Source organism: Trichoderma breve, chromosome 1 (assembly GCF_028502605.1).
Source record: "Trichoderma breve strain T069 chromosome 1, whole genome shotgun sequence".
Taxonomy (NCBI): domain Eukaryota; kingdom Fungi; phylum Ascomycota; class Sordariomycetes; order Hypocreales; family Hypocreaceae; genus Trichoderma; species Trichoderma breve.
The window spans coordinates 1,545,232-1,570,219 of record NC_079232.1 but is presented as its reverse complement, the minus strand read 5'-3'; the positions used below and the strand labels follow the sequence as shown (position 1 = coordinate 1,570,219).

General features: G+C 49.4%; 9 protein-coding genes across 9 annotated transcripts; 4 read left to right on the top strand and 5 right to left on the bottom strand.

Moving 5' to 3' along the window:
* Window positions 1–234: 234 nt before the first annotated feature.
* T069G_00513 (type III restriction enzyme, res subunit domain-containing protein) lies at window positions 235–3,540 on the bottom strand (the record flags this gene model as incomplete). The annotated part of the gene is made up of 4 exons (XM_056167723.1): window positions 235–463; window positions 525–1,195; window positions 1,268–3,423; window positions 3,483–3,540. The coding sequence occupies 4 exons, from the start codon at window positions 3,538–3,540 to the stop codon at window positions 235–237; spliced, it is 3,114 nt and encodes a 1,037-aa protein (XP_056033039.1).
* Window positions 3,541–4,018: 478 nt separating this feature from the next.
* Window positions 4,019–6,374, top strand: T069G_00512 (uncharacterized protein; the record flags this gene model as incomplete). The annotated part of the gene is made up of 4 exons (XM_056167722.1): window positions 4,019–4,035; window positions 4,430–4,492; window positions 4,551–4,578; window positions 4,635–6,374. The coding sequence occupies 4 exons, from the start codon at window positions 4,019–4,021 to the stop codon at window positions 6,372–6,374; spliced, it is 1,848 nt and encodes a 615-aa protein (XP_056033038.1).
* Window positions 6,375–6,818: 444 nt separating this feature from the next.
* Window positions 6,819–7,897, bottom strand: T069G_00511 (lipase (class 3) domain-containing protein; the record flags this gene model as incomplete). Its single annotated transcript, XM_056167721.1, has 2 exons — window positions 6,819–7,578; window positions 7,635–7,897. The coding sequence occupies 2 exons, from the start codon at window positions 7,895–7,897 to the stop codon at window positions 6,819–6,821; spliced, it is 1,023 nt and encodes a 340-aa protein (XP_056033037.1).
* Window positions 7,898–11,753: 3,856 nt separating this feature from the next.
* On the top strand, window positions 11,754–14,840 carry T069G_00510 (fibronectin type III-like domain-containing protein; the record flags this gene model as incomplete). The annotated part of the gene is made up of 5 exons (XM_056167720.1): window positions 11,754–12,055; window positions 12,309–12,736; window positions 12,808–12,896; window positions 12,969–13,299; window positions 13,351–14,840. 5 exons carry the CDS (start codon window positions 11,754–11,756, stop codon window positions 14,838–14,840), a joined length of 2,640 nt encoding a protein of 879 aa, XP_056033036.1.
* Window positions 14,841–15,155: 315 nt separating this feature from the next.
* On the bottom strand, window positions 15,156–16,812 carry T069G_00509 (acetyltransferase (GNAT) domain-containing protein; the record flags this gene model as incomplete). Its single annotated transcript, XM_056167719.1, has 5 exons — window positions 15,156–15,419; window positions 15,487–15,745; window positions 15,992–16,599; window positions 16,654–16,733; window positions 16,791–16,812. 5 exons carry the CDS (start codon window positions 16,810–16,812, stop codon window positions 15,156–15,158), a joined length of 1,233 nt encoding a protein of 410 aa, XP_056033035.1.
* A 363-nt stretch (window positions 16,813–17,175) lies between these two features.
* T069G_00508 (tRNA synthetases class I (M) domain-containing protein) lies at window positions 17,176–19,304 on the bottom strand (the record flags this gene model as incomplete). Its single annotated transcript, XM_056167718.1, has 3 exons — window positions 17,176–17,664; window positions 17,735–19,041; window positions 19,106–19,304. The coding sequence occupies 3 exons, from the start codon at window positions 19,302–19,304 to the stop codon at window positions 17,176–17,178; spliced, it is 1,995 nt and encodes a 664-aa protein (XP_056033034.1).
* Window positions 19,305–19,548: 244 nt separating this feature from the next.
* On the top strand, window positions 19,549–20,118 carry T069G_00507 (uncharacterized protein; the record flags this gene model as incomplete). The annotated part of the gene is made up of 2 exons (XM_056167717.1): window positions 19,549–19,594; window positions 19,655–20,118. The coding sequence occupies 2 exons, from the start codon at window positions 19,549–19,551 to the stop codon at window positions 20,116–20,118; spliced, it is 510 nt and encodes a 169-aa protein (XP_056033033.1).
* Window positions 20,119–20,948: 830 nt separating this feature from the next.
* On the top strand, window positions 20,949–22,625 carry T069G_00506 (protein prenyltransferase alpha subunit repeat domain-containing protein; the record flags this gene model as incomplete). The annotated part of the gene is made up of 3 exons (XM_056167716.1): window positions 20,949–21,000; window positions 21,077–21,685; window positions 21,757–22,625. 3 exons carry the CDS (start codon window positions 20,949–20,951, stop codon window positions 22,623–22,625), a joined length of 1,530 nt encoding a protein of 509 aa, XP_056033032.1.
* A 385-nt stretch (window positions 22,626–23,010) lies between these two features.
* On the bottom strand, window positions 23,011–24,556 carry T069G_00505 (uncharacterized protein; the record flags this gene model as incomplete). The annotated part of the gene is made up of 2 exons (XM_056167715.1): window positions 23,011–24,294; window positions 24,362–24,556. 2 exons carry the CDS (start codon window positions 24,554–24,556, stop codon window positions 23,011–23,013), a joined length of 1,479 nt encoding a protein of 492 aa, XP_056033031.1.
* Between the last annotated feature and the right edge of the window lie 432 nt (window positions 24,557–24,988).

The following is a 24,988-nucleotide window of genomic DNA, read 5'->3' as shown; positions in this document are numbered from 1 at the left end:
ACAAACATGAAAGTAAAGGTTTTGCTTGCGTGTTACTGGCATTGATGTATAACCGTCTTCGTACCAAAACAAAAAAAAATCTTCAACGTGAGCAAGTGTTAACCGTCTTAACGCCTCCTGAGCAAATCTTCAAATCATTCATAACCGTTATACTTTTCGCAATTATAGATTTAATGCCTGACGGCAGAGAACCCCGACCATGTTTGCATCGGAATCGACGAACCAGACCAAAATTTACGAGCCTCGGAAAAGGAATTGCATATCTTCGGGGCTCAAAGTATCCATCGCTTTATCATCAGCATTGACAGTAGAGTGAATCATGCTCGTCTTCTTCTCTTGAATCAACACCATTCGGCTTTCAACGGAGTCTTCGATACAAAGACGTGTGATGACGCAAGGTCGTTGCTGTCCAATACGATGACAGCGATCAGCAGACTGCCACTCAGCAGCCGGGTTCCACCAACTAGCAATAAGATATTAGCCCAAGCTGATCTAAAACGTAGTTGAGAAGAGATTCTACTTACGGGTCTACGATGAACACTCGTGACGCCTCAGTGAGGTTGAGTGCCACACCGCCAGCCTTGAGCGAAACAAGGAAACATTCTACATCAATGTTGTTCATAAAGTGCTCAATTGAGGCTTGCCGCTGAGCAGGAGTCATGCTGCCGTCAAGCATGACAGTTGTGATTCCGGCTCTCCGAAGTCGCCATTCGATGAGTTGCAACATTGTGGTGAACTGTGAGAAAATAATTGACTTGTGCGTAGCGTTGTCAGATCGCAGCTTGTGAAGTTCATGAACAAGCAGCTCGATTTTGGAGGAAGATGTCCAGTTTTCCATCTTGATTCGATTGATAATCGAGGACTTCTTGACCAACACTTCATCCTGTTCAATTTCGGGTTGCTCAAGGTCGATGACTAGTGCAATATGACACCGCGGACAGTCTGGCTCATCGGTCGACTTGATATAGCTAGACACACACGCTCTGCAAAAGTCATGCTTGCAACGGCTCTTGATAGTGTCCTCTGCTGGTTCGTCACAGATACAGCAAACCAAAACATTTTGGCCACCATCTGCATTCTTCTTCAATATCAAATCAGGGTGGTCGGCGACTTGCCTCATTTGCATGATTAAGCCAAAAATATTGGCATAGTTGTTCAAGAGAACACCCTGCGCAACATAAGTGTCAAATCTGCGCTGTCCGTTGGTCATAATGCTATTGGCAAAATCATTCTCCTCTTCTCCGAAAAATTGACGGTCGACATGGACTTCTTTGACAGGAAGTTCCATGGAATTGGTGTGGTCCTTCTTGAGTCGCCGAAGCATGATACGATCCGTCATCAAACGAAGTTTCTTAAATGCCTCTCTACCAGGACCCAAGTTACCGAATTTCTGAATGGGATTAAGGAGCTCTTGGTTGAAAACAGACACGTGCTGCATACCCGCATGCCCACAGTCGGAACAGCGACTGTTTTCGTCCATTGACCACTCGAGCGTTGAGCAAGGGCATTGTTTGCAGAGATAGGATGCAAATGGCGTGATGTTAAGGAATCTCACCAAGGAGAAGAGCTCTCCAATTCGATTTTGCAGTGGTGTGCCGCTCAAGCACCAGCGATATACTGTCTTCAAAGCGAAGCACGCTTTGGCGGTCATTGTGGTTCTCGTTTTGATACAATGTGCTTCATCTAGGATGGCGCGGTGGAAAGTGATGGCGTGAATGACACTCTTTTCCTTGTATATGCCGTCTTTCCGTTTGAATCCCTTTTCTTGCTTGCGATACATCGACTCCAAGCTGTTGTAGGACATCATAATGACATCGAACTTCTTGAGCTCTTTGACAGTGATATTTTTTGCTTTCTGATTAGTTCCATGAAACACAAAAGTCTTCAGTGTTCCATCTGTGTAAGATTTGATTTCTGATTGCCATTGCATGAGAGCGACGGGAGGAACAAGGACCAAAGTGGGCTGCTTAGCTGGGTAGTCAGACATGATGAGGGAGACGGCTTGGATCGTCTTGCCCAGTCCCATTTCATCACCCAAAAGACCACCCTTCCACTTCGTTGTCTCCATTGCCTTCATCCAAGCAACGCCCTCAAGCTGGAACGGTTTTAATAGCCTTGAGATACTCGCTGGTTGGTCAATTTTGCCAGCTTTCATCACAGGCATACTTTCAAGGTCTGTCCACATGGTGGTTAGTTCCGGGTGATGTTTCTCAAGACGATCTCGTTCCTTGGCAACACGGCTTTTGTTTTTAGCCCTTCTAAATGCCCGTCGCCTAGATGCAATTGATCGCAATTCGCTAGATGGCGGTTGACGAACAGCAGAGCTCTCACTATCACTAGTAGCTGCCGAGCTGATGCCGGATGATAGACCGGATGAGAAGTCAGACGGGAGCGCAGACATTCCGGATTCCGAATCGGCTATGGCGGCTGTGGGAGCATCTGCCAACTTGGTAGATGTTCGAGTGGCCGCGGCGCGCTTGGCATAAACCCTTGCGGGCTTCTTCTTCTTCCTCTGAACCGCCAAAGGCTCATCATCTGTTGATGCTGCTATCTCATCTTCAACGTCCTCATCGATGTCCTCATCAACATCCTCTTCAACGTCATCTTCAACATCCTCTTCAACGTCATCTTCAACATCCTCTTCACCTTCATCTTCAGTCTCTTCACCAAGTGAAAGGGCCTCGCCGTTTGATTGATCATCCTCTAGTGCAAGACCAGCAGCAATTTCAGCGTCCATATCCACATCAGCTTCAGACAGATCGTCAGAGTCTGGAATAGTTTTGCTCTTCTTGCTCAGTCGCTTGTGTGTTGCGGTAGGCCCCGAGAGAGATCTTGGCCGCTTCCCCGATGCCTCAGTCGAGAAAGACGATTGTGCATCAGTTGCCTCAGTGCGACGTGACCTCAGGCTTTCCATATGGAATTCATTTTGCAAGCGTCGAGCAACCTTCTCATCACGAGTGATTGCTGCAAAGTCATCGTCCTCTTCATCCGAGTCCTGGACTTCTGTTACTTTCTTACTCTTGGCGTTTAAGGAATAGATGCTGCGTCGTAATGCTCGCTCATCTCCACCGGGTCCCTGGAGCCTGCTTCTAGCAGGGATTTGTACTTCGAAGGCTGACGAAGTCTTTCCATTAGGTATGGTGGCTGCTTCAGCAGGGCTTGGGAGTTTACTAGTTCCAGGCGTTGAGTAACCACTTTCAGAAGTTTGTCCAAATGGTGTAGGGACTGAAGAAATGGATTCCGAAGTCATAGTATCGTCATCTTGCGCAAGAGTTGCAATGAGACGTGATCTACCCCGGAGAGTCCTGGCCGGTGTGATCTCTTGTGACTGTAGTTCATCTGCGGCAGAGGACCCTCTAAGATTTCTCGCGGATCTAGTGCGAGTAAGACGTTCAGGCGCACTGGCAGGACCATTTCCAGTTTCTGAAAATTTGTCAGTAATGAGCATTTAACTGTGGTGATATATGGATGTGTAATCATACCGGAAGACTTCGGGACAGGGGTGGCTGATGCCTTCAAGGATAGACGACCACGAGGCATTGTAACTGTTCACCAATACGGGTGACGATTGAAGTGGCGTGAAAACAACAGGGAAACGACAAAAGGATTTTGTTTGTAGTGAGTCCGCAAAGAAAGGGATGGCTTCGATGGAACGAAGCAAGTTGGGCTGCAGATCAGAAGGGGCTTCACCCGCCTAATAAGTAAGCACAAGTTACAGGTTAAGCGCTGTAGGGAGGCTTCAAAATGACTGTCGGAGGACGAGCAATTGATGTCTCGTCTTGGCCTTTGCGTCCAACAGTGATTGATGAAGCCAGCCTGGTCGCTTGAATCTGATGAAGTGGGAGAAGGGAAAAAAAGAACCGGCAGCGGTTACTGGATGAAAAAGTCGGTAGGAACTTGCCTCATCGACCGTGACTACCTAACCTAGTGGCCATGCCAATTCACAGTGTCTACTTTGGCAAGAGGACGCGCATAGCCACTTTACGCGAAAGCACGTGCGATGATAAGGGGAGACATAATGGACAGATCGGCACTGTAAGGACACTGTAGAGCTAGCGGAGATGTGGCGTAGACTCCGTACTTTGTCGTGAACTTTGACAGTGTCGATCGCTAAATGAGTTTATTGAAGACATCACGTGACACCGTGTTATCTCCGCGACAGTGGCGACACGCCTCTTGCCATTTGCACTGGGTGAAAGAACGCCCGAAACAATCTCTTAGAGAGACATGAAAAGATTTCTCTTCGCCACTCTCCAGAAGTCGGTTAAACATAAAACACAATAGATTTTGCATAGAATTATCGCAAAGAAATTCCGGGCAAGAAGAGATCTAGAGACTTGCCTGGCCGCCCGCGGACTCATCATGTTCGTATTCCATACTTGAGCCCAACTCTTCGCAACGATACTGGCTGACCAATTTTTGTGCTCAGGGTTCGTTCACGCCGGTATGACGAAAATCAGAATGGGCGACCAAGTCGTAACATTACTGGGCCGTGAGTATAGCGAAATTGTGATTGATTATGTCGGTTTAAGCTGACATTGTTCATCTAGTCAATCTGCCTTGACCGATTTCCTTGCGGTATGGTTCGATGCGTGCTCTTGTTTGTAGTCTGATATTTCTGACACAATTCTCAGTCGCATAATATCTCGGCTGCTCAAATTAGAATCGATGCGGACCGTCGAAGACAACAGGCCGGTGAAGACGAGCCAGCTCAAGACAACGAAGCTTCCGAAACCGTCGAAACCGTCGAAACAGTAACAGTAACAGTAGAGGCAAGCTCCTCCTCACGGACGACTAGAGGCCGTAATGGCGCAGCAGAACAAAAAGCCAAAGCTTTAGAAAAGATCAAAGCTAGCAAAGCGTTTAAGAAGCGCAAGAAGAGAGCTGGAGATGACGATGACGACGATGACGACATAGCCAAGGCCATCTTTGACGAGAGGCGGGCGCCGCTTCCCGGCCAAATGGAGAACTGCGAAATATGCGGGAAGCGCTTCACTGTAACTCCCTATTCCGTGGCAGGACCCGAAGGAGGCCTTCTCTGCGCTCCCTGTGGGCGCGAGGTGGCTAAGCAACGAGAGGGACAGCCTAAAAAGAAACCTCGGAAGCAGACAGGCGGTGTTGGATCACGACGAACCATCCAGAGTCGAATGCTTGACGGAGATGTCGGAACGAAAAGCCTTGCGACCCTGTGCGTGCAAACGCTGGCTAAGAACGTAGACTTGGCGGAAAGCTTGGGTGACTTGCCAGAGCATCTCATCGACAAGATTGCTCGAATATTTTCCAAGCGGCGTTTGCTAAAACCGGATACTTTACCTTTGTTTATGCAGCCATCTACCGAGGTTTTGCATATCTACGATGGAGCAAAGCTGGGCCACCAGGAATTCATCAACATCTTCCAGGTGGCCTCCAACTTGAAGAAATTCAAGGCGCGGTGCGCAGTCCAGTTCAAAGATGAGGTTATGGATTACTTGCTCTCGAGGGACATCCTTCTCGAAAGCTTCTACCTTCATGGTGCTAATCTGCTAAGCGAGGATAAATGGCACGAGTTCCTCGCTGCCAAGGGCAAAGCATTGAAGGAACTGCAGGTCTATTATACTGACAAGCATTTCGGAGACGAAACTTTGGGATTCTTGAAGGAGCATTGCCCCGAGTTGACTCGTCTAAAGGTCTGCCATAACCAAAAGGTCACAGATGCAGGAGTAATCGCCATTGGAAATCTTTCTACCCTGAGACACCTCAGTCTAGAACTGCAGCAGGATCTTTCATCAGACGCTCTCAAGAATTGTATCGCTCAGATCGGGAAGGACCTCAGAACGTTGTCCTTTAAAATTGTACCCGATGCTGACGATGGTGTTCTCGAAGCTATTCATAATAATTGCCGTTCGCTAGTCAAGCTTCGCATCACGGAAAGCGAAACTATGACAGACGAGGGCTTCGCTCGACTTTTTACTGACTGGGAGAACCCGCCGCTGGATTTCTTGGACTTGCAAAAGTGCCGACAGCTGGATGCTGCTCGTCCGCGGGAGAATCCTAACAACATCGGGCTCTGTAGCGAAGGATTCAAAGCGCTTATGAATCACTCTGGGCACACATTGAGACATATCAATGTGCATGCTTGCCGACACATTTCTCGCCAAGCTTTTGAAGAAGTATTTGACGGATCGAAACAGTATCCGGAATTGCGACATCTTGAGATTAGCTTCTGCGAAGAAGTCACAGACTTCATCCTCGGATCCATATTCCGAGCTTGCCCGAATATCAAAGAGGTGAATGTTTTTGGTTGCATGAAGGTCAAGGAAGTCAGAGTGCCGCGGGGTGTCATATTGGTTGGCGTACCCAATGCTCAGGGAATGATAACTGAGGGGACCCATTAAGTGCTTTTGTCTTCCTGTGTGAGACTCGCGCTGGGCAGAATGGGCTATAATGTTGGCATGAAGCCACTGCATATGACTTTTACGTTACTTCTTAGAGGATTCAAACTGTTTCCCACTCGTAGTCGGCACTATATCCTGGAGTTTTAAGGCACGTACAGTAAACGGATATAATAGAATCATTCAGTTAATGAACGTGTCAGTTCAACATTGTTCCTTACAATTGTGCTTATATACGATCAATGCTTTGTACATTTCCGCCTTTGTTATGTGCTTGGAATTCATACACCCTAGCCTGTTGAAACATGCCGATGAGGAAACATCTGGGTTTACCATCCCTTTCTGCAAAACTGGTTCTGTCCATTTCACCTCCTAATTTTCTTTTCCCAAGATTCAAGAGCCCTTATAACGCCGTGTAAAACATCATTTCTTGCCATGTGAATTTTATTATGCCTGTCCACCGGTGACATAGGCCTGGTCTTCTTGGCTCCATTTGTTGATCCTGTCAATAGTCTCTTGATCATAGCCGGTAGAGTTGCCGTCATCACGCTTGAACTGCAGAGGTGAGGGAGCACAGGCGGAGACTTTACGGAGATAGTTGGAATGAGCAGTAATGTCAAGTCCAGAGGTGCCAGCGTTGCAATCCACGTTGGCGATACCAGTGCAAACCTCAATTTGGGCCACGGTGTAGTCAATGTTTGAGCCATCGCCGGCAGAGAGCCAGAACTCGGGAGAGACGTGGCGGTAGTCAAAGATGATAGGGGGAAGACGGGGGACAGGGTCGTCAAAGTGAGTGACGCGGAACTCAGAACCAGGCTGGCTGGTCACGAAGTTGGCATAGACGTCGTTGCCAACACGGGGAGATCCAAATGTGTAGACATCAATTGCGAAGCCCTGAGTGCGGAGGACCGAAGCGGCGAGAGTAGCGACGGCACCACCGAGAGAATGTCCCGTGGAGACGATTTCGAAGGAAGGATTGGCGGCACGGGCCTGTGTGAGAGCGTCTGTGGCAGCGCTGGCGACTTCATTCCAAGCGTCGTTGAAGCCATCGTGGACTTCACAGCCATCGGCGAGTGAGCAGTCTGTGAAGCCAAAGACAACATCCGTGATGAAGTTGCGGAGGTTGTTGCTTCCACGGAATGAGAGGATGATTTGCTGGTGTGTGCTGTCAACAGCAACGAAGCCTCCGATGCCAGTGACGGAACCACTATATAGTAATGGTTAAACTGTTTCTTTTATTATGGAGATGTAAGTGTTACTCACGTGAAGGAGTTGACAACAGTTCCCGCAACGTCAGGGCAACCGTCATCAGAGCATGTGACGGCCTGACCAGCTGGTGTCTCGGAGTTGCAGTATGCAGCTCCGGCATACTGGACGATGAAGCCGAAGTTGTTGAGCTCTTGCTGTGTAGCAGTGAAGCTTGTATCGCTCTGTCGAGCTCTAAGCAGCCGAGTGTAGTCCTTGATGGATGGCACGGGACTGCTAGCTACAACAGCTGCAAGAGAGAGAAGCTGCCAGCACTTCATTGTAATGGTTTTATGATATTCGAATATGGGAATTGGGTGTCAGATGAGAATGGATCGGGGAGAGATGCCTTTGAGCTTCAGCAATCAATGCTTGGCCTCAAATTGAGTCAAAGACGGATAGTTAAAATAACACAAGCACAATGTCAAATTGTCTTATACTATTATAAAACAAAACAACTATTTCATGTTGGAAAGGCTGGATGTTTATATACAATTTACGCACATCGGATTTCCTGATATTGACATGTGAGACAGCACACAGACTCGGACAACCCGAGCACCCCTGATACTACCAGGCAGCAGACGGATACACCTTTGCGCCGGACAATTTGTGAAGCATGCGTCTCACATTGCGACAGAGCCTCTCTCGAGACAAAACTCCATAATTTTTTTTTTTAGGTCGACGCATGAATCCGCATCGTCTCCGTTGTTCCATCACCCCGCAACTTCATGCGTGAGGTTTCTAGTGCCTAGTTTCTGACCGGTGTCCGAGTGGCTTGGATGCCTTTGCATTCTAAAGGCAAACCGGCACCGGAGACAAACCCGAAATAGAAAGATTAAGATTCTTTTACAAAATAGACGATGGAAACTGTCCGAATGGCGAGCCGATGTCCAGATTTTCTCGGCGGGACTTCCAAAGGAGGAATGGGGAAGGGCGCTGATTGGGAAAGCCGGAAGGGAAATCGTAAAAGACGATTGGTGGCTTTCCGATAACCGTACTATCTACGAATGAGAAGATCGGAAGAGGCGGTTGTTGTGATGAACGGCGTGACTTACATTACGGAACGGGCGCGTGGGGGATGTGCTCAAGGATTCGGGATCTACATCAAGATACTACTGACAAGGGAGGTGGGATTTAGTACTAGGTAGTTAAGCCGTGGTGGTTAGGGTACTTTCCAGATACGGTCTCTGCGACGGTTTCAGGTCCTTTTGAGAATTGCAAATGATGAGACGAAACGGGAAGACGTGTAAGAAGAGCGTAGTACTAGGACCCTGCCAAGCCGTCTTCCCGTTGATATCTATGAGTCGAGATGACGGATAGTGTGTAGAGTATCACGTTAACTACTATGGATGCTATCGCATTATCGGAGCAACAAGTAAGATAGATAGATGTGCTGTTATATTATGCAGCAGAGCCTTGAAGGAGAAAATTGTTATAAGCCAGAGGTGCTTACACAACAGTTTCCGCATAGGTAAGCTTCCCCATCAGCTCATCATCAGTATTCTCTTAGCCGCGAGGCTATTACAAATGCCCTTGTTTCTTTAGGGAAGCACTTATGCTACACTGATATTAATGGCTCGAACGGCACTTGCGATGGATCTTTTGCTATATTGTTGCGGGGAGAAGTTCACCTTGTAATCGGCCGGCTTGACGCTTTCGAGCACCGAATCGGATATTTCTTGCCGTAGCATCCACGTTGCGAATTGCGAATAACACGGCGCCTTACAAATGGGGTATATACAAGGTATGGTTACGATGTTGCAATGAGGCCGGGTAGCAGGTATGTTGTATCGTTTTGCCATCTCTGCTTCATGGCTCTCCTTCTATCTCTATCTCTATCTTTGCCTCTGTCTCTGCCTCCTCAATAGCCTCTTCCGCTCTCTTCTCACGAGTCACGATAGTAGCTCCATGTCGGCGGTCGAGAATCCCACGTGGCTTACTCATGGAATCTTTAAACTAGATGCACACAAAAGGCTATACTATTATTGTAGGAACATGCCCACATTCTACGAGCGATTAATCAGGCGCCTGACCTCGGACAACATCTCCAAATGGCAGCTCGCAAACTGGCGTTGGTACCCGCAGTGGCTCCTAGTCAGACGCCTAGAAAGGCAACTTTGAATATCGAGGTTGAAAATGCCCTGTCACTTCTCTTTTGGATGTTGTTGCCTTCAGCCGCAAAAAAAATCAAAAATTATGACGACATATTAGCAAAATTGATATACGATGCATGTAGCTGCAGAATTCGGACGCAATCCTGCCGTTGAAAAACAACTACCCACGAACCAACACAATCAACATGAACTCTTGACATCGGCAATCGGACCGCTTTCATCACTCACTGAGGGGCCACATCAAGCGCCTACTGTACTTACACGAGTCGCACGAATTCCACCTATAATTGACCTGGTTTGTATCTGGGGACCCTGAATTAGATCCCTAATCCTGTGCCCACGTTGTTTTTTCTCTATTCTAGACTTTGCATGGTATGTACTTTTGGCCAGTGGAATACGATTCGAGGCATTACCTCATAGGGACTCCCGGATTAATCCTTATCACGGCCGCCCATGTCCGGCATTCAATGCCGTGCTTGTTGGTTGGATATGTCGATTTCATCCAATTGCAGCAGAGTCTCCCGCCGACTGCACTTTGATGTTTTCTACAAAGAACAGAACAGAGAACCAAGTAACTAGGGATTTTGATGCTGCTACAATCCTTTACCGGCTTCAATATACAAATGCCATGGAATCAATATTCAGCAGCCACCTCTGCTGGGGGCATCACGCGCATGCCCGCCACGGTTACATCTGGGCATCTGGCGCGTGCAGACCCCTCTCGACTTGTCAACTCCAACTCTCGACTCCAACCGAAGAAAGCGACCGATTCTACGGCCATGCAGGACGCTAATGGTAACTCACCCTCGATTTGGACACAAGAGCTCTAGACAGTTTGTGCGAGCCGAGGGTCACCCGCCCTTTGTCTCCTGGCTGGCCCTTGATTTCCTTGTGATTATCCCGAGATGCGTTCGAGAAACCTGGGGAGCATTTGACCTCAATATCGGCGTCCACACCATCACTTTGTGCTGGTTCTCGGATTGTTTGTGTCCGTTCGCCAAGGCCCACGCCATTGACATGTTTCCCCAGACTCTTTTCTTTTCGGGCTCCTAGCTTCAACCCCCCCTGCACATACAAGCTTTCCATTGCCATTGTTGTAGCGATAGCGGAAACCACCCCGCCAGTTATGTACAAATACGCAATGGGCAGCAGAAAAAAAAGAAGCGCCGCTCCACCGCCAAGGCCTTTTCGAGACATTCCACCGAAGCCAATGCTTGATTGATGCCTGAACGAGCAGAGCCTGAAAGACACTTGGTGACGTCCGATTTGGGCTGGGCGGTCAATCGTGCATCTGCGAGCTGAAGGGCGGTGACGTGGGATCGTCGTCTGACTTCATGTCTGTTTTCTTTGGTGATATCTGCTGCCCATGGGCATTACGTGGTGTGTGCAAGTGCAACCACCACTCAGCTCTTGGCTGGAGGAAAAGGGAGGAAAGGGCAGAAGTGCCCTTGCTCCTCATTGGTTTTATTGGTTCTAGACCTCTTCAGCTGGGCCTGTTTTCCTTGTCCGAGCGTCTGCAGGTTCTCGCTCGCATTGCTGCTAGCATGCTGGTTCTTTGGGGCAAAACAATGCACGATAACTGCTGCCCAAGAAGAGCCATGGGTGGGAGTGAGGAGCACAGAAGAGGCAATAGATTACGAAAAACTCGGAGAAAAAAAAGAATCGAAAATGTGACATGCCAGAGCCATGGGCCGTGGCCTTGAGACCTGGCAGCAAGAGGGGTGTCATGGATGTCTCATCGTGGACACGAGGTCGCGAGTGCTGTGCTCATGCATGCTTTCCCTCCCTTGAGACCTAGAGTTGGCCTTGATGGGGAAACGATTGACGGTAAATACTCGACGGTTTCTCCATAACTCGTCCCTGTCAATTGGAATTCTTTTGACCCTTGTTTGTGAAATGCCATGCTCTTGAGCACGCGAGATCACAAGAGCCCGCTTCAAGAATCTGTATCTACTACAACCTACCTAGCTTGGTACGTCGTGACATCTGTTGTCCATCTGTGCCCTGGGCAGCAGGAACCATGACCTCGTTTTCCGACAGTGTCAGAGTGTCCACCGCTGTGACTTGTATTCTATCCAGCCTCGTTGGGCTGGGACAAGCTGGACCTAGTGCGGCGTCGGCAAATGCGCAGATAGCAGCAGCCGCAGCCGCCCAAGGCTGGGTTCCAGATGGTTACTATGTGCCGCCGTATTATCCTGCGCCATATGGTGGATGGGTGGATGAATGGCGACAGAGCTATGCTAAGGCCAAGGCTCTGGTTGACTCTATGACGCTGGCAGAGAAGACGAATATCACTGCAGGGACAGGAATTTACATGGGTGAGTAGAGAATCCTTTGAATTGAAAATGTGATTTCAACGACTGTGTGATGCTTGATAATTGCCCGGATATAATAATACGTGATAATGCTGACTGCTTGATAGGGTGAGTAGATATTTTATATTACATGCTTTTCGAACACCAAGAACCTTTTAAAGCGGTGAATGAGGACTCTTATGACTAGTTTCATCTCAGGACTAATGTCATATTGAGATGGACATGAATCCTCAAACATGAAGAAGCTAACCTCACTCAAGGCGATGTGCCGGAAACACAGGCTCTGCACTTCGAGTCGGCATCCCTCAGCTGTGTCTTAATGATAGCCCTGCCGGTGTTCGACATGCGGATAACGTTACAGCTTTCCCTGATGGAATCACAGTTGGCGCAACCTTTGATAAGACGCTCATGTACCAGCGCGGCGTAGCCATCGGGAAGGAGAATCGCGGCAAAGGTGTCAATGTTTGGCTAGGGCCAACAGTTGGGCCGATAGGACGCAAGCCAAAGGGTGGCCGCAACTGGGAGGGCTTTGGTGCTGATCCTGCACTCCAAGCTGTGGGAGCAAGAGAGACGATCAAAGGTGTTCAGGAGCAGGGAGTTATTGCGACAATCAAGCACTTTATTGCGAATGAGCAGGAGATGTACCGCATGTACAATCCTTTCCAATATGCCTACAGCTCAAATCTTGGTGAGTATTCCCGGCTATATTGGGTATAATAGACAGTATAAGTGCTAACGGTGGTTGGGTGGGTTGAAAAGATGATAGGACGATGCATGAAGTATATGCCTGGCCATTCGCTGAAGGTATTCATGCTGGCGTCGGCTCTGTCATGATGGCATATAACGCTGTAAGTGAATTTATATTGGGTAGTGAGTGTCTGAAAGAGTCCGAAGCTGATTATCTCATGCTTCTACGATAGGTAAACGGTACTGCGTGCACTCAGCATCCTTATCTTATGAATGCTCTCCTTAAAGATGAAATGGGCTTCCAAGGTTTCATCATGACCGATTGGTTAGCTCACATGTCAGGTGTCGCCTCTGCTATTGCTGGCTTGGACATGGACATGCCTGGAGACGTTCAGATTCCATTCTTTGGCAATTCATACTGGATGTATGAGCTCAGTCGGTCCGCTCTCAACGGGTCAGTCCCTATGGATCGTATCAACGACGCAGCTACACGCATTTTGGCCGCATGGTATAAGATGGGCCAGGATCAGGGATTCCCAGCGACCAACTTTGACACCAATTCCGGTGCTGCAGTTAATCAATTGTATCCTGCTGCATGGCCATTCTCGCCGTCAGGAGTCACAAATGAGTTTGTTCAGGTCCAGGCTGACCACGACGTCGTTGCTCGTCAGATTTCTCAAGATGCTATTACCTTGTTGAAGAACGATGGCGGCATTCTTCCTCTATCACCTTCACAACACATCAAAGTCTTTGGGACTGACGCTCAGAAGAATCCGGATGGAATCAATTCATGCACAGATCGCAACTGCAACAAGGGCACCCTCGGACAGGGCTGGGGTTCAGGGACCGTTGATTACCCATATTTGGATGATCCCATTACAGCCATCACGGCAGCGGCCAACAATGTCACCTTTTACAATACCGACAGCTTTCCCTCCATCGGCCAAGTATCAGCTAGTGATGTCGCTATTGTGTTCATCAGTTCCGACGCCGGCGAGAATACCTACACTGTTGAAGGCAATCATGGCGACCGTGATGCCTCCGGTCTATACGCATGGCACAATGGAGATAAACTCGTTCAAGATGCCGCCAGCAAATTCAGCAACGTCATTGTAGTGATACACACCGTCGGCCCCCTGATTCTTGAGAATTGGATCGATCTACCATCCGTCAAGGCCGTCCTCATTGCGCATCTGCCTGGCCAGGAAGCTGGAACCTCACTTACAAACGTCCTCTATGGACACTCTTCACCATGCGGACACTTGCCTTATTCAATCACAAAACAGGAAGCTGATTTCCCAAGTAGCGTCACGACACTCATCAATTCCGAGTTCCTCAACCAGCCGCAGGACTCATACACTGAAGGCTTATATATCGACTACCGCTGGCTCAACAAGAATAGCACCAAGCCTCGATACGCCTTTGGCCATGGCCTGAGCTACACAAACTTTACATTTACGGCAGCATCGATTAAAAAGATCACTCAGCTGAGCTCGTATCCTCCCGCTCGCTCCGCCAAGAGCGGCATCCCCAATTTCTCGCAAGCCATTCCATCTCCCAACGAAGCCGTCGCACCCTCCGGCTTCAACTCAATCCCTCGCTACATCTACTCTTGGCTATCGCAAGGCGACGCCAACGGTGCTGTCTCAGATGGGAAATCGGGCAAATACGTATACCCCGACGGCTATTCCACTGCCCAGAAACCCGGTCCTCGCTCCGGCGGCGGTGAGGGAGGCAACCCTGCGCTCTGGGACATTGCGTATAACCTCACTGTGACGGTACAGAACACGGGAGATGACTTTGCCGGCAAGGCTTCCGTGCAGGCATATCTTCAATTCCCAGATAATATCGGCTATGATACGCCGATTATCCAGCTTCGTGATTTTGAGAAGACGGAGGAGCTGGCACCGGGGGAGACGACGACGGTGACATTAACGCTTACACGCAAAGATGTTAGTGTGTGGGATGTAGTGGCACAAGACTGGAAAGTGCCTGCCGTTGATGGAGGATATAAAGTATGGATTGGAGATGCCAGTGATTCGTTGAGTATAGTATGTCATGCAGATACGCTCAAGTGCGAGACTGGTGTTACTGGACCAGTGTAGATGTAGATGTTTAGTTGATATATCTGAAGAATTGATCACTTTTGTTTTTTGCTTGCTGTCACCTTGTTCTGTTGGTTCTCAAACTTTGTCTTTTTGAGTCTTTGGTGTGCCCAGTAATAGTATAATACAATACATCTCTATCTCTAGTAGATGCCCCTTTTATACAACCTCCCATCATACACTCATATCGGTTTCCCACAGCATATATTCCCAATTCCAATTCCCTTAATCAACCAAGTACAATCCCTCCCCGCTCACCACGCAACGTGTCTCCGTCCCTTGAGCTTCCTCCGCTGCAAGATCCTCCGCCCAGTCTTACTCCTCGTCCTCTTCAGCCACCCATGTCTCCGCTTCTGCACCAGCCTCGTGTGGCCGTTCATGGTATTTCGGGGCCCGAAGCGCAGCTGCAGTCCTTGCAGGGCGGGATGCGAGGATACTGCCGCCGTGGGCACGAGGTCTGCTGCGGATTCCGGTGAGGTTGCTGCTGTCGGTGACGCTGTGAGGGAGGGCGTGAAGGAGTTGTTGGGGCGGAAAGTTGAGGTCAATGTAGGACGGAGAGGAGAGAGGCATGTGTATGTCCTGGCAAGAAGAAAAAGCTGTTAGTTGAAACGCTTCGACAATTGAAGGTTGGTGGGGGGATGTGTACCGTTGCGAGAGGGCGGAAATGCGCGGGGCGAGGAGTGGCCGCGCGAGGCGGACGATGGAATTCATTTTGGAAGATTCCAGCGAACTCGATGGAGAGGGTGTCGAGTGCTGTCTGGAGCGAATTGGTGGGGGTTTGTTTGGATGTTGCGATGGATGGTTTCGAGGTTTCGAGGTTGAGATGGTGTTGAAATTTTGGAGGCTTCGGATTGGCGGGCGGTCGGCGGGTGGTGGGTACGTACTGTGTGTGCAGTTGGTAGCGCCTTTTTGATGAGAGAAAATGGGATAGAAAAGAGAAATGGCTCTTGTATGATGAGAATTATTTCCTATAGATTTGGGATAGATAATATTTAAATTGAACTTTTATATGTAAATTGCTTTCTAAAAAAGAAGAGAGAATAAGGAGAGGGTAAAGCAATTCCACTATATCTATCTCTATGACCTACCAATCCTCAACACCATAGCTTCTAATACACAGCGAATAAAATACCCATAATCACAACGCATACTCCAGCTCTCGATACTCCAAACCCTCGGCCATGTCCTCACTCTCACTCTCCTTCCAGTCAATCACCATCTTCACTTCCCCAAAGTAATTCGCCTCCCCCTCCTGCTTGAACCCCAGCTTCTTAAACAGCGCCCTGCTTCCCGTATTCTCCTGCTTAATCTTGGCCATCAATCCAACTAGCTGTACCTTCTCCACGTCCAGCTTCTCGCCTTGTGCATATTCATTCAGTATTTCCGGTAGATTTCTCCGTATGTATGCCAATATTGATCGCACTGCGGCTTCTCCCACGCCTTTCCCGCGATGCTGCGTATTTGCTATCATGACGTCTACTTCGCCTGTCAGACGTATCGTGCTGCTCTCTCTTGGCTCGGCAACCTCGTCATCATCGTCCTCGTCAGCTAGATAGAGGAAAAAGTTGATGTCTCCTTTCATTTTGTCGGGTGAATCGTCGACTTGAGCCTTGATTTGTCGTGCTTCATCGCTTGCCGCCCCGCTTAATGGCTCGCAGACAATAAAGGTCAGTTTATCATGAGATGTCCGCCATGACTCTTGGTTTTCATATTCTTCTTCCAATGTCATAGGTTCTGACGCAGTGGCCTCTTGAATTGCCTATTTCTACTTTGTAAGCAAACCATCAGGGTAGCGGGAGCGGGTGTCTCGTACTGGGTCTTTCATCCACTCATGGTAAGTGAGAACATGGTGGGCTTCATATGGCACCAGCAAGGCTTTGCTCGTTGAAATCGCTAGTCCCCTGTCAGCTAAAAGAAGAAGAAAATGTCAAGGATTGATAGTTTCCATACATATCGTCTGATTGATTTTCATTTTGAACCGGCTGCTTCTCTCTGGATGTGCTTGTATGTCGAGGAGTTGTAGGAGGGGAAAAATTGTTTGAATGAGATAGCCCACTGGGCCTGACTAAACAGTGAGAGCGTATAACTCAACCTCAGCAGCTTGATTCCAAGAGAAATATCACCACGCATAGTAATATTTTAAACTTTTCAAAAGCTCAAGAACATATTAATTAATTGGCCTTGAGTTTCATCTCTATAGTTGTTATTTGTATACAAATACTTAGTGCTAAGTGGCGACCTGTATTGATCCGACCCATCGCATTCCATCTGATATCGTACATATCCTACAACGCCATGCATTGCTATATAAACGCGCTCGCAACTCCATGTTTGTTTACGACTGGTGTGCGCCGACCTTGGCTGCATGTGTCTCGGCCAGCAGCTTGGCGACTGCCTCCTCGCCCATTCGCGCCTCCATCGCCAACAGTTCAGCCATCTGGTTCATCTTGTTTCTAGTCTTGTCCAGCAACGCTACCCTCAAGTGCTCTGTAAGTTCATCATCTGAGAGGTCTGCACTGGGGGTTGGTGGGAAAATCGTGTCCCATTTACTCATTCGAGGCGCTGGCTCTGCTGGCGTGGACTCGGTACCGTAATCAGCATCCTTCCCCTTGACGGCAAACTCAACGGTGCGCCTATCGGGTCGAACTCCTAAAGCATCCAACAATTCTGATGCTTTCGTTGGCATGATGGGCTGGAGCAGGATGCCGGCAATGCGCAATGCTTCCGCACTGTTATAGATGACCCAGTTCAGCAACACCCGGGATTCTGCACCTTGAAGCTTGACCAAATCCCAAGGCTTCGTATCGGAAACGTAACGGTTTGTCTAATGTCATTGGTCAATATTTGATGCGTATCTGTTGGGTGTATATGTGAATGACGGATAATAATCATACCTCTCGCAACAATTCGAAAACCTCGCGTATCGCGGCGCTCGTATCGTAGTCATCCATTTCTTTAGCAAAGGCCACGGGTTTCTCAGCCAGGTGACCTTCTAAGCTAAAGTACATCGCATCAACATCGTTTGCGCCATGGTTATCGGCCCAGATATTCAAATCTCCCTTGCGATATGCAGTCACGGCTTCGAGAGTCGACCACCTGACTGACGCCTTTGGCTTTGCGATTCTATAAAAGAGATTGCCAATGTTCGCCTGTAGCTCTTTGACGTAGACTGTACCAATCAGCTGGTTGGAGTAACTCATATCCTTGTGGAGACTGGCGTTTCGCATGAGGAAATATCGTAGGGGATCAATACCCCATCGTTGGATGGCAAAGATGGGATTGACAACGTTGCCCAGTGACTTTGACATCTTACGATTAGACATGGTCCAGTGGTTGTGACAGAGGAAGCCTTGCGAAACAGGTAAGCCTAGGGCAAGGAGCAAGGCAGGCCAGTAGATTGTGTGAAAACGCAGAATATCCTTTCCAATAACCTGCAGGTTGGCTGGCCAGAGTCCCATGTCTTCCTTTGCCGAGTGCCACTTGCTTCCGTACCCTGCTTTGGTAAGGTAATTGATAAGAGCATCAACCCAGACATAGATGGTCTGACTCTTATCCTCGGGGTCTGCTACGCCCCAGTTGAGCCTAGAGGCGGGCCTGGTAACGGATAAATCTTCAAGATGGTTTTCTATCCAGTCCCTCGCCTCTGCCATGCGATGAGCTGGCTTGATCCACCCAGGGTTCTCATCATATATCTTCAATAAAGCATCTTTGTATTTCGTCAAGGGGAAGAACCAGGTTTCTTCCTTGATCCACTCCACCTCGTTGTCCGTCTCGGTGCTCACCATGATCTTCTTTCCGGTTTGGGGCGCAATACTAGGTCTGACCAAGTCCTCGGGATAGAAGCACTCGTCGCTTACACAATACCATCCTTCGTGAGAACCTTTATACAGCCCCAAGCTTTCAGGCGTCGCATGCTTGAGATGTAACCAGATCTGGGCTACCACGTCCTTGTGGTCCTGGTCAGTTGTCCGGATGAAGAAATCGTTGGAGATGTTTGCCATAGTCGCCAGTTCTCGAAATTTGTTTGAATTGACATCACAAAACTCTTTCGGCTCCATTCCATTCTTGGTAGCGGCTCTCTGAATTTTCATTCCGTGCTCATCCGTTCCGGTACACATAAAAGCTTCCTTGCCTTTAATTTGCTGCCAGCGCTTGATGACATCTGTGACTACCATAGTATAAAGGTGGCCAATATGAGGAGCTTATTAATAGACAAGTTAGCTATACCATTGACAAATCGGCTAAGCACTTTACTTGATATTTACCAGCATTGACATAAAAGATTGGAGTTGTGATATAATACGGCTTCTCGCTTGAAGACCCCGCAGAGCTTTGAGAGCTGTTCCAGCGTTGCACAGCAGCGAGATTTGTTCGGCAGCCAGAGCAAATCCAGCCAGACGGCGAGGCCAGCCGAGGCTGAGCTCGTCGCAGCCCGGAAATGGCCCGCGGTCTTAGCGAGAGCATGGTTGCGACGAGCTTTGACTTAGAGCAAGAATCTGAAGATGATAGTTGAGAGGAATTGCATGATACAGTGTTCTCAGTGCGAATTGAGTGCTACGATAACTGTGCGATAAGGCAGGGCAGTCTGCACGTCATTAGAAAATGTCTAGCTGCCTAACAGTTCACGTCTTTCTGATCATCAAAAGCTAAGAGCAGCATCGGCAGTATATCTAGAAAGGGCGCTGATGCTGCTAAAGCCAAGGACATCATGCCACTTCCAGATGCGGATACAGAAGTCAGGGCTTCTAGCGAAGGTAGGTCTCAACGCTGGTATCATTGTGGCTGGCTCCTCGTACTGACTTGACATGAAATAGCTGCCGAAATCTTTGTCAACAACTATTACCAGGCAATAAACAGCAAAGCTAAGCTTGAAACATTTTATATCAACTCATCGACTCGCTATTCGATCCCAGCCGACATCTCCATCAACGGCTCTGTTGTTCCCACACCAGCAGAGTATTCTAAGCTCCTCGAATCCCAAGGTGAGAATGTGCTTTACGAGATAGAGTCTCTCGATACACACATCATCAACCCGTCATTCCAATACGGAGCTCCTGATACCGTCTACGAGAGCGAAAAGAATGAGAAGAGCGGGCGGCGTATGAGCATTGTGGTCACGACGATGGGCAAGGTCCGGTTCGGCAAGGGACGCGAAGCACCACAGAAAATGTTCAACGAGACCTTTGTGCTGGTGCCCAACTGGGACGCCATGGCGAGGAATCCCGCTCGAGGTCTTAAGAGATGGCTCATCATGTCACAAAACTTCCGCGCTCTGTGATCCGGACCTGATGAGGCATTCCACATACAAGCAACTGCAGCCATGACGGCTCAGATTGGAATGCAGAAAACACGACAGCACCAAATTCACGATACCCATACGAAAAAGAATTGTTATTCAGCAAAAAGTCATAGGATGGTCTCAAGGCATTGTTTCAAGCAGTACTCGTTCATCTGAGCGCTGTACGTGCGGCTGACCAAACCTATTGTAAGTTCGCGTCGATACACGAGCCAGGGAACGAGTACTGCTTGAACAATGCCTTGATGCCGGTGAAGCAGGGTTTATATTTGATATGACACTCGATTGTCATTGGAACTGATATGAATGATTGTGGGATAGAAATTAGGACACTGAGCGATGAGCCCAGCCGAATGCACACGTCATTCGGTTGGTAGGAAACGCGGGAAAATGAAAACACATCTCGAATACAAGCACATAGCAATACAATTCAGCTTCCAAGACGAATTACTCTTGCACTCAGATGTACAATATAAGCGTGGTGTTGTAGCAAATAGTTGTATTCGGTCTGCGACAACGGACAATCCCCACAGGACGATGGGGGATTCAATTTAAGAAGACGACTGTACTGTACAGTACTGTGTCAATCAATAACTGCATGAATTCCAATAGACAATATCAGTGGTGACCAATAAATGCAAAGTTGAGCGCCTCACGCATCCGATTGTTCTCGCCATTGTTCTCGCGACGCCGCGCCAATAGCCGCCCCAAGCCCCATCGCGGGGGAACGCTGTTGGTGGCAGACTCGAATATTTGCAGCTTCTCGCTGCAGCCCAAAAAAAGCCCCGCCATTCACACCTCCAGCATCCAACATGCCGCCTAAGGCAAAGGCCACTGCAAAGGCTGCCAATCCCGAACCCAAAGGTGAATATGAACAGCCTCTCTTTCGCCCTATAGGAAACCTAGAACCTAGGTAGCTAACGCATATATTCTCCCGTAGCTGCAGCTGCGCCTGAAGCCCCTCCTGAGACAGTTGGCGAACGATCCAAGCAGCGGTACTACCAGACAAACCCCGTCGAGAAGCGATTCGAAGAGGTCGGCTTCCCGGGCCTGACAGCAGCCGAAAAGAAGACGTACACGCACACGAACCTGATCCTCCCTGTCGCGAACCGCCTTGTGTCACTGTCCAACAAGACAGACCGCGAGTACTGGAAGCACGTCGCCAAGGAAGGCCTTCCCTGTCGACGCCTCAAGAACAGCTACCACTGGGGCCAGGACAAGCACGGCCGCGACATCGGCACTTATAGATTTGAAGAGCTCAAGAAGCGGACTTTAAGTCAAGCTAAACTGACTGCGCTTGACGTCTTGCATCGCCAGTTTCTGACCAAAAGAGACGCTGCTCGCAGTAACGGCACTGAGCTCCCCCAGGAAGATATCGACCAGGAAAAGGAACGACGGAAAGAGATGGCGGCATTGAAGAGGGAGCTATACGGCGAGATTCCTGGGCCTCTGGCCAATGATCCGGAGTGGGATGATGTTGCTCCTATTCCTCAGACTGAGCCTGAGGATGCTCTGGCCAGGATCGCCTATCCAGATGAATATGCCGAGGGTATGATGATGGCATCTCGAATACTATGCCGAAGCAAGGGCTGCTTGGCTAACATCTTATTTTTACAACAGCTGTCTCTTACCTCCGCGCCGTCATGGCTGCAGAGGAATACTCCCCTCGCTGCCTCCGCCTCACCGAGCGCATCATCGGCATGAACCCAGCCCACTACACCGTCTGGCTCTACCGCTTCAAAATTGTCGCCACCCTCAACCTCCCCGTGCTGGACGAGATCGAATGGCTCAACGGCGTCGCCATGGACAACCTCAAGAACTACCAGATCTGGCACCACCGCCAGCTCCTCCTCGACCACCACTACACGACCATCTCCTCCGACCCTGAGGCATGCAAGCAGTTTGCAAAGTCCGAGACGGACTTCATCTCCAAGATCCTCGCCGAAGACACCAAGAACTACCACGTCTGGTCTTATCGCCAGTATCTCGTCACCAAGCTCAACTACTGGAGCCCCTTTGAGCTCGCCACCACTCAGAGCATGATTGAGGATGATTTGCGCAACAACTCTGCCTGGTCCCATCGCTTCTTCGTCGTCTTCTCCGATCCTTCCGTCTCGACCAAGGGTAGCGCCCCTACGGAACACGATCCCAAGGTACCTGCCGAGATCATCGACAGGGAGGTTGCGTACGCAAAGGAAAAGATCGAGCTTGCGCCCCAGAACCAGTCTGCGTGGCATTACCTGCGCGGTGTCCTGGTAAAAGGTGGTCGTGGACTCGATACTGTGGGCGAGTTCGCTTCGCAGTTCGTTTCGAACCTGGGCGGCGATGACGAGGACGTCAAGAGCTCTCATGCGCTGGACCTCATGTCCGAAGTCTACCACAAGCAGGGCGATATTGAAAAGGCCAAGCTGTGTCTGCAGAGACTGTCGGAGAAGTGGGATCCTGTGCGAGAGGGATACTGGAAGTACCGATTATCAGAGTTGAAATAAAGTAGAAATAGCATAGCCGACGTCTGACTTGAAATTTGAGTACATGTATCAGTCTCCTTGCAAATATAGTGATACTTTCTTATCAAAGAATAATGCTAAGATGCCATGTTTGTCATATCTATTTTATATCTACGTGTTTTATTAGCAATGATATTTCAAGGCCATCATGTCATAACGCGAAAATGGTTTCCTTTAAACGCCAAGCAAGCGACCAATGCTCATGCGTAGAGAAAAAGATCCGCAGTGAAATCACTCCCCCCTTTTCGCTCAGAATGTCCCAACCCGCATATGCCTTGTCGCCATGATTCCCAACGCCAGACTCAGTAAATTGTCTCTCTGGAGCGCCAGAGACACACATCTCCATCTGTAGCTCACACTCCACCGGTTACTCGCTCTCTACTCGCCAAAACTTCCATCCTTCTCTCTCGCCGCCGTCGCCGTGGACGCCGACAAGCTGCTCAACGCCCTCAGTTCCCTTGGCATTAAGGAACAGGTCCACGTCAATCTCCATGCCGCCTTCTTCATCCTCGTCGAGGCCGTTCTTTAGGACAGCGGGCCATAGGACACCCACGCCATCGCCGCCAAGAGTAGTGCTAAACTTCTGGTAGCCTTCGGCTTCAAAGCGGGTGTCTAGCGTATCAAGTTTCTCCTTTTGCACATCTGGTTTCAGCAGTGTGATGGAACAGCCACCGCCTCCGGCGCCGGTGAGTTTGGTCCATCCGATTCCCTCGTGATCGACCAATTCACGCACCCTCTCCAACCTAGGGTGAGACACACCGAGCGAGTTCAAAAGACCGTGGTTGATTGTCATCAACTCGCCAACCTTCCTTAGACTTTCTCCATCCTTAGAATCAAAGCTCTTATCTTCGATGAGTTCGGAAGCTGCGTCAGTGACGTTGTGCATGGCGTCTAGAATTGTGCCAACAAGCTTAGGGTGTGTCTTGTTCAGCTTTCCAACCTTGGCTACTTCGTGCGCGGTAGATTTGGCCTGCTTTGTATCCACGAGGAGCAGAGGCAGCTCGGGGAAGTTCCACAGTGGGCGAACTGACGGAGGCTTGCTGTAGTCTGTTCGCTGGAATACCACAGCCTTGCCCTGGGAGGCCACGGTATTGTCGACTCCTGAAGGGTTTCCGTGAATGCACATCTCTGACACAAAAGCCCAGCGGTTGATGCGCTCGATCTGGATGCGAGCCTCGTCTGAAGGCTGGTCAGGATGAGGACCAGAGAGTGTCCGTAGCTGGAGGAGAAGAGAGGCGGCTAAGCAGACAGAGATAGAAGCACTGCTGCCAAGGCCAGCGGAAATAGGAATTGTAGACCGCAGAGTATAGAGGCATCCTGGGAAGCGCGGTGATCCCAGAGAAAGAAAGAGGTATAGGAATGCGGTGGCAGAGCTTCGGTGAACTTTTCGAATCTCTTCGGATCGGTCTGGGGAGACCTCGTCAATGTGTGGCTGTAGAGCGGCCAGTAAATCGTTGTCAAGCTCCGTGACCAAGGAGTAGTACGACTTTTTCTTGTCTGGGTGGTGGAAAGCCGCCCAAGGGAGATTATCAATATCCCAGGTGTGAGTTAGGTCGATATCGGGGAAACGAAGCGAAACGGTATGTTTGGATTTCGACAGCGTTGTGACATGGAGATATGATCGTAGAGAAATGGCAGCAGCGATGGCAGCCTACACAGCAACAAAAGAGACAAGTTAGCCATTGATGAACCACATATCAGTCACAAGAGATACGCACCCTGCCATAGACAACTGAATGTTCTCCAAAGACAATCACCTTGCCCGGCGCGGACACCATAAAGGCGGGCGCCATGGGAGCAGATGGTCGGCGCAGCGACATGGCGCGGTGATGCCCAGCCGACAGTCCATTGCCATTGACGGACGGCGTCACGCCATTGCTGGGGCTATCGGGGGTGTCTGAACCGTCAGACATTTGAGCTTCCTCGACGGCCTTGAGTGAATCGCCTGTTGGCTGTGGCTGTCGATGCGTCTCGAGTTGATACCTGGCAGCCCACCCACGGCACGAGGGGCAGAAGAGGGATGTCGAAAGGCTGGCAGGGACAGGGGTAGCGACTAACAAGACAGATTGGCGAGTCTTGCTGTTTTATCCTCGGTCGCGTAGAGCAGAAGTCGTATGAGGATATAAAGGGCGCGCGGGAAGTTGCCAGCTGCCAACAACTCGAGGGTTTCGTGGTTGGGACAAAGGAGGTGGGCGATGGAGGGTGCAGTAGATTTGTACAAGTCTGCTCGTGAGATGGAGGCTAGAGTACCAGTACCTGATGGGAAGCCCAAGCCTTGCCAAAAGGGTCAATGCGAAAAAGGGTCCCCGCAGAGCGATTGTGTACTTAGTGGGTTTCTTTGATCT